The sequence below is a fragment of the Rhincodon typus genome, chromosome 48 (genome assembly GCF_021869965.1).
Source record: "Rhincodon typus isolate 14 chromosome 48, sRhiTyp1.1, whole genome shotgun sequence".
NCBI lineage: Eukaryota > Metazoa > Chordata > Chondrichthyes > Orectolobiformes > Rhincodontidae > Rhincodon > Rhincodon typus.
In genome coordinates this window covers 4,753,239-4,761,076 of record NC_063379.1, presented here as the reverse complement: position 1 = coordinate 4,761,076, position 7,838 = coordinate 4,753,239, and the positions used below count along the sequence as shown (strand labels likewise).

At 46.6% G+C, this 7,838-nt stretch overlaps 1 protein-coding gene across 1 annotated transcript in view; it reads left to right on the top strand.

Moving 5' to 3' along the window:
* Positions 1-5,106, top strand: part of LOC109924837 (NACHT, LRR and PYD domains-containing protein 3-like) — a 24,112-nt gene extending 19,006 nt beyond the window's left edge. Inside the window, exons 9-10 of the mRNA XM_048620846.1 lie at positions 3,640-3,807; positions 3,941-5,106. Of these exons, the coding sequence (XP_048476803.1) occupies positions 3,640-3,807; positions 3,941-4,043 (271 nt within the window). The 3' untranslated portion in view covers positions 4,044-5,106. The remainder of the gene's footprint in view (positions 1-3,639; positions 3,808-3,940) is intronic.
* The last annotated feature ends 2,732 nt before the right edge of the window (positions 5,107-7,838 follow it).

The window sequence follows — 7,838 nt, the reverse complement described above, 5'->3', positions numbered from 1 at the left end:
CTGCGAGTCCCGGGGCAGCGCGTGGGCTGCGAGTCCCGGGGCAGAGCATGGGCTGCGAGTCCCGGGGCAGAGCGTGGGCTGCGAGTCCCGGAGCAGAGCATGGGCTGCGAGCCCTGAAGCAGCGTGGGGAGGAAACCCCGGAGGAGCGCACAGGTGGGGAGTCCCGGACGGAGATTGATGTGAGGGGATCGATCTTTACCTTAGAACACTGTAATGTTAACCCATTCATATTTTCCTTTTCTTAAACTTATCTTCAAATTCTGTAACTAAGCTACTACTTCTATTGCTCTGCTGTATCCAAGAATTGATTCTAGGTACTTGTACCTAAGATGTCGCCATTTGAAGGCAGACATTGTAAAGGTTTTTTACTGTACTCCTACACGAACAATGAAAGGATATTGTATTGTATTGTTTTGTCATTCTTCTGGCCTCTGGCTCAAGTGCCTACCCTCACGCAACACAGTTATTGGTTCAATTGGCTGGACAGCTGGTTTGCATAGGAGAGTATCATCCATCAATTCCCACACTGGCTGGGGTTACCATTATAGGACTCCCCTTCTCAACCTCTCCCCATTGCCTGACCCTCAAGTTAAACCACCACTGGCTGTCCCTCTCTGCCTCTGGTCAGGCCACACTTGGAGTATTGTGCGCAGTTTTGGACCCCATATCTCAGGAAAGATGCACTGGCCTCGGAGCGGGTTCAGAGGAGGTTCACGAGAATGGTCCCAGGAAATGAGAAGCTTAACGTATGAGGAACGTTTGAGGGCTCTGGGTCTATACTCGATGGAGTTTAGAAGGATGAGTGGGGATCTAAGTTGAAACTTACAGAATACTGAATGGCCTGGACAAAGTGGATGTTGGGAAGAAGTTTCCATTGGTCGGAGAGACTAGGACCAGAGGGCACAGCCTTAGAGTAAAGTGAAGACCTTTTAGAACGGAGATAAGGAGAAACTTCTTCAGCCAGAGAGCGGTGAATCTATGGAATTCACTGCCACAGAAGGCTGTAGAGGCCAGGACATTGAGTCTATTTAAGACTGAGATAGATAGGTTCTTGACTGTCAAGGGTTACGGGGAGAAAGCAGGAGAATGGGGTTGAGGAACTTACCAGCCATGATTGAATGGTGGAGCAGATGGGCCGAACGGCCTAACTTCTGCTCCTATGACTTATGGTGACTCTGCTTTAAATGAATTCCCTCAGAGACAAAAGTAATCCATCTTGCTGGGATTAGCCTACGAAAGCTGATCCCGCCTTCAGACAGGGTTATCGCATATGTGAAGAGAAGTCCTTTCAGGCTGTGGGAGTCCGAGAACTGGAACCTACAGGATGCCATTCACTACCGCAGCAAGCCAACATGTCATGTTAGCCACTTGACTGAAGGCCTGCCTTAGTGGTGTCGACCAGCTACAATCTGAATGCCCAAAGGGTTAACGCTGCTCTTTTCAGAGCAGGGCAAGACTAGAATAGGTAAATCCCAATGGTGCTTAACCCAACAAATCTCGCAGCAGAGTATTGGGATCAGATGAAATCTCTCAGCTACGAAGAGAGTCTAGTAGACAAACCTGGGTTGCTTTCTTCAGAGTGGAGAAGTTTGGGGGAGGGGGTGCGGGAATGGGACCTGACTGAGGTGTATAAGATTATGAAGGGCGTGGATACCTTTGTTGAAGAGTCAATACCGAGGGGGCATAACTTCAAACTGAAACGCAGGACGTTTTGAGAGGATTTGAGGGAGAATATTTTCAGGCAGAGGGCAGTGGAGTGCTCTGTGAGGGAAGGTGGTTGATCTGGGAAACCTCACAACTTAGAGGAGCGCTCGAAGTGTCATAACATCTGAGAAAATGGGTCTGGTGCTGGCAAGTGGAATTGGAGTCAGACATAGTCCACATTTGGCGGCACACCCTTTGTGGGCTGAAAGGCCTCTCCTGTGCTTCCGCAAGAAGCAAGTGGCTGGGTTCGCGATCAGAATGAAAAAAAAGAAATAATCAATATTGTTTGTCTCATGCAGAATGAGCATTCCTGCCGGGATGGATTATTTCCAAGCCCCAATGCCCAGGTCAAAAATCTGCACATGGGGACAGTTTCAGCATTCGAATCAAGACAGTGGTCCATGGGAGGATACAAATGTATGCAGATAGGAAAGCTCTTTCATCCTAATACAAAGCAATTTTCAGATGGAGTCATCAAGATGTACAGCAAGGAAACAAACCCCTTGATCAAGCTTGTCCGTGCCGACCTGATATCCTAAATTAATCCAGTCCCATTTGCCAGCATTTGGCCTATATCCCTCTAAACCCTTCCTATTCATGTCCCCATCCAGATGCCTTTTAAATGCTGTAACTGTACCAGCCTCCACCACTTCCTCTGGCAGCTCGTTCCATTCACTCACCACCTTCTGCTTGATAAAGTTGCCCCTGAGGTCCCTTTTAAATCTTTCCCCTCTCACCTTAAACCTATGACCTCTATCCTACCCCCAGGATGTCACAATCAGCTCAAAAGGCATCGTGCACCGAGGTTCAGAACACTTTAAGAAACTATTTGGTGGCTAGTGGATGGTGCAGGAGGTATTAATCGCAGAGAGCATCCTGGCTGAAGTGAAATGTGTGGATTCAGACCTGAAAGGGGATCTCTAGACAGGAACTGTGCATTCAAAGCAGAGCCAGGAATGGTGCAGAACAGTAAACGAGGCTGTATAATAATGTTGTGAAATAAGCTGTTAAGTCAGCCAGGATGGACTTTGAAAGGCGCTATCTGGATTTGGGCGCTTTCTGAGGTTCAGCAGTATTCTCCATTCTCTGCACAAAGTTCAGGAAAATAAACCCTTTCATACAGCACGGAGCGCTCAAAGGCTATTTCCTTATCGTTGGTGATGTTTATTTGAAACTGCTGTCGTTGCTCAATCTAGCAGATGGAGTTTGAGGAATGTTTTTAAGTTAACTGTTGAAGTATACTTGGTAGGAATTATTTTTATTCGCTTGTGGGATATGGGTGTTGCTGTCTGGACCCAGCATTTATTACCCCGTCCCTAGTTGCCCCCCTTGAGAAGGTGGGGGTGAGCTGTTTTCTTGAACCACTGCAGTCCATGTGCTGTGGGTTGACAATGCCATCAAGAAGGGAATTTCAAGATTTTGACCCAACTATGAAAGAGCAACGACATATTTCCAAGTCAGGATGGGGAGTGGCTCGGAGGGGAACTTGCAGGGGGTGGGGGTCCCATGTATCTGCTGCCCCTTGTCCTTCTGGATGGAAGTGTGTTGTGGGTTTGGAAGGTGCTGCCTGAGGATCTTTGGTGAATTTCTGCAGTGCATCTTGTAGATGGTACACACTGCTGCGACTGAGCGTTGGTGGTGGGCCGGGGGAGTGGGATGTTTGTGGATGTGGTTCCAATAGAGCGGGGGGCTGCTTTGTCCTGGATGGTGTCGAGCTTCTTGGGTGTTGTTGGGGCTGCCCCCATCCAGGGGCAAGTGGGGAGTATCCCATCACATTCCTGACTTGTTCCTTGCGAATGGTCAATGGTAATGGTGGAAATGTTCAATACAACTTGTAAATGGTCCCAGTCAATGTGCATCATTTGTGAAGTGAATGAACTTTTAATGTAGTGGATGGCATACTGATTCTCGTTATTTCTTTTCCTTGGATCCAAGCTTGGATGAAAACTGTCTCACGGACGCTTGTGCTAAAGATCTCACCTCTGCACTCAGTACAAACCAGTCCCTGATTGCTCTGTCCCTAGAATCGAACTTCTTCACAGACCAATCTGTCCCTGCTTTCCGCCATCTCATACTGACCTGCAGGAGTCTGGTGCATGTCAGGTGAGTGCGTGTGTGTTAATGCTCAAAGTGCCTTTTGTTTTTATGGGTGAACGTTTGCAACACCTTTGAAACATTGACTCGGTTTCTGTCTTACTCAAACTGCTGTGCGGTCTGCTCATTCGCTGTTTTCCAGGCTCTGGGGAAATCAGTTCAGCGCATGGGGACGGAAGGACCTGAAATCGCTGGTGGAGTCCAGACCTGGATTGATGCTGGGAATAGATACGTTCATTTCATAAACGCTAGAAAATTAATCGTATGGCTGTCGTGGCCAAAGTTCAGCTCTGCATGTTCACGCTCCACTTTCGTATGCCATCAGCGTCCATCCCAACTCCGTCTAAGTGAGTGTTATCTTCCCAGTCTGACCTCAGATGGTCAATATCAAGGCCATGCCACTCTGCTCCTTCATTCCAGGGAGACCCTCTGGAGCAACGTATGAACGGGGAACAAGAATAGGCCATTCGGCCCTTTGAGCCCGTTCTGCTATTCAATAAGGCCATGACTGGCCTGATTTTAACCTCAACTCTCCATTACTGCCTATCCCCTGATAATCTTTCGTTTGTTGAGCCCGTCACCATTTTGCTTTTACTTTTCTCATTCTTGCTTTCAAACTGTGAGTCAAAGCTGAGAATTGAACCTTCAGCTTTGAACAGCAGCGTTTTTCAATAACAAAAAATGGCGAGAGCAAAAGACAAACATTTCCCCTTTGGGAACTGGCCTGGAAAGATAATGCAGGTTACTTACGGATCTAAGCACGCTGTAGACAATTTGGCTCTGAGATGTTGCTATGCTGAGGGAAAATGTTTGGGTTTTGAATCAATCAATCACAGGTCAAAAAAAGAGTGAACTGATTTAGACTGCAGGAGGTAGTTTCTGTTTTGGAAGCTCTGGACTGGGTTATCTCTAGTTATACTCCAGTTATCAACTTGTTCAAAACTTTGAGGGAAGGATTGGCCAGAAAATCGGTCTGTGAGAAACCTGAAAAAGTCTCCAGAGATCTGCAGAAGCTGTTTGCACTGATCGGTGACGTTGGAATTCAAGAAAGTTTTGCAGTCCTACATGCATGGTATACAACCCATCGTCCAAGTATGTCATAAAGACCCGAAATGGTTATCGAAACTGGCAAATTACGATTCTTTAATTTTCCTTTTTCAATTTGTCCTGGAAATGTGTCTGTTTGTCCGTCAGTGTGTGTGTGAGTGGGGGTTTAGGATCAAAGAGGCTGGATTTACATTGTAGATATTAATTAGATTGCCTTTTTGTTTATCTGTGTTCTGCTACAGTTAAATTATTCACACTAAATTTATGGTAATTTATTGGTTATATTAAATTGGTTGTAAACTCAGTGTCCAAGATCTGTTATTTCTAAGGACTGGTCAGGATCAATTCAGCAACTTTGAACGTTTTAATTTCATTTTGTCGTGATTCCAGATATGACGACACTGATTTAATTTGGCTTGCTATCCCTGTTTTGGAACATATCCTCTCGGCTGCCAAGAATCTGTCTATGCCGACGTCATACATATAATTGAAGATTCTGCATCCACTGTATTTTGAGGAAGGGAATGCCAACGACTGTAAATCCTCTGAGAGAAAAAAGATGTTGCCTCCTCTCTTTCCTAAATGGGTGCCCCTTATTTTTAACAGTGACACCTAGTTCCAGATTCTTCCGCAAGAGGCAACATTCCTTCATCATTCATCCAGTCAAAACCCTTTTTATGTTTCAACTGCTTCAACTCTGAGCCTTCTAAAACTCCAAAGGATACAGGTCTAACCTCTCCTCATAAGGCTACAGACTCATTCCAGTCTAGTAAATCTTCTCTGCATTGCTTCCAATACATTAACATCCTACTCTTGTATTCAATTCCCTCAGGATAAACCACACATATTTGCTGTGCCACTTTTGCAGCTTTTAGTTAATTATATAGCCGGCTTCGTTTAAAATGGTCCCTCTGCCTGCGATTATGCTCCGAGTGCTTCAGTAAACGTTCTACTCAATCCGATTTGAAGTCCCTGTGTTACAATAGATAGCATATGCTCACTAGCCTGTCTAATAAACTCTACCGTTATCTGTGATTGTTCTATGATTAATGAGGCCTCACGTCGCTAACATTGCATGAGTTTATAAAGTTAAGTGAGAAAGCTATTCACCAACATATCTACTATACTACTCTCATGTCAATTTCACACAGTTCAGGCCAATGTGGAGAGGCAGGGACTGAGCCAGTTCTTACATTCATTGTGATTTTGGAGCTACCTCTCACCAACAATGTATAGAACATAGAACAGTACAGCACAGTACAGGCCCTTCGGCCCACAATGTTGTGCCGAACTTTTACCCTAAACCTAACGTCTATCTAACCTCCACCGCTACCTTATACTATCATCCATATGCCTATCTAATAGCCGCTTAAATGCCCCTAATGAGGCTGACTCCACTACCCTCTCCGGCAATGCATTCCACGCCGCTACCACTCTCTGAGTAAAGAACCTACCTCTGACGTCTCCCCTATATCTACCTCCACTCACTTTAAAACTATGCCCCCTCATAATAGTTACCTCCACCCTAGGAAAAAAACTCTGGCTGTCCACTCTATCTATACCTCTGATCATTTTGTACACCTCTATCAAGTCACCTCATCCTTCGTCGTTCTAAAGAGAAAAGCCCTAGCTCTCTCAACCTTTCCTCGTAAGACCTTCCCTCCATTCCAGGCAACATCCTGGTAAATCTCCTCTGCACCTTTTCCAATGCTTCTACATCTTTCCTGTAATGAGGCGACCAGAACTGGACACAATACTCCAGACGTGGCCGAACCGGGGTTTAGTATAGATGGATATGTCAAGAGACTAATTGAAGAGCTTGGAATAAAGTCCTGCTTATGTTTCTAGGCAGCACTGGATGCAACTAATACTTTGGAGCAGTTAAATAGACTGTCCTTGGAAACGGTCCATCTCTTGAATATTACCATTTTCACATTCAAACTCCACCGGGCTAGCCACGTATCTAGAACGCCTAAATTCTGACCGTCAAAGCAAGTCATCTTTGGGAAGGCACTCGAACGAAAGGAGGTCTAAGGAAGCATTTCAAAGACTCCCCGAAGGCTTCCCCTCAAGAAATGCAACTTGGGTGTGAATGTGTGGGAGACCCTCAATCCGAAGGAACTGAATTGGAGGAAGCTCCTGCGCGAAGAGGCACAGTTCTTTGACAGGACCCATTGGCAAGAGGAAAGGCAGGAAAGGAACTGGAGAAAGGAATGCCAACCATCTCGAGACCCAAGGAGCAGTTTCACCTCCTGGAAACGCCTGGGAAATGTGTGGTGTCAGAGATGTGGCTCTCAGGTCAGGTTCTCTGGCTACAAAAGGACTCACAGAAGCCGTGGCCAGTGACCCAGAACTTCCGAGGTGGGCAATCTCTCTAGTGAGTGATTCCTTACGGTTGACAGTTTTAATAGAATGCCGGCAGAAGCTGTGTACACCAAAAAAAAAGGATTTATTCATCACAGATAACAAGGTGTGGAGCTGGAGGAACACAGCAGGCCAGGTAGCACCAGAGGAGCAGGAAAGCTGACGTTTCGGGTCTGGACTCTTCTTCAGAAATGGGAGAGGGGAAGGGGACTCTGAAATAAATAGGGAGAGGGGGAGGCGGATGGAAGGTGGATAAAAGAGCAGATAGGTGGAGAGGAGATGGACAGGTCAAGGAGGTGGGAATGGAGCCAGTAAAGGTGAGTGCAGGTGGGGAGTTAGGGTGGGGGTTGGTCAGTCAAGGGAAGATGGACAGATCAAGGAGGGAGGGATGAGGCTGGTAGGAAGGAGGTGGGGGGTTGGTCAGTGAGGTGGGAGGAGTGGATAGGTGGGAGGTAAGACGGACAGGTCAAGGAGGCAGGGATGAGCTGGGCTGGTTTTGGGATGAGGTCGGGAGTGGGGAAATTTTGAAGCTTGATTTTTGAGGCTTGTGAAGTCCACATTGAGACCATTGGGCTGCAGGGGTCCCAAGCGAAACACATTGAGACCACTGGGCTGCAGGGTTCCCAAGC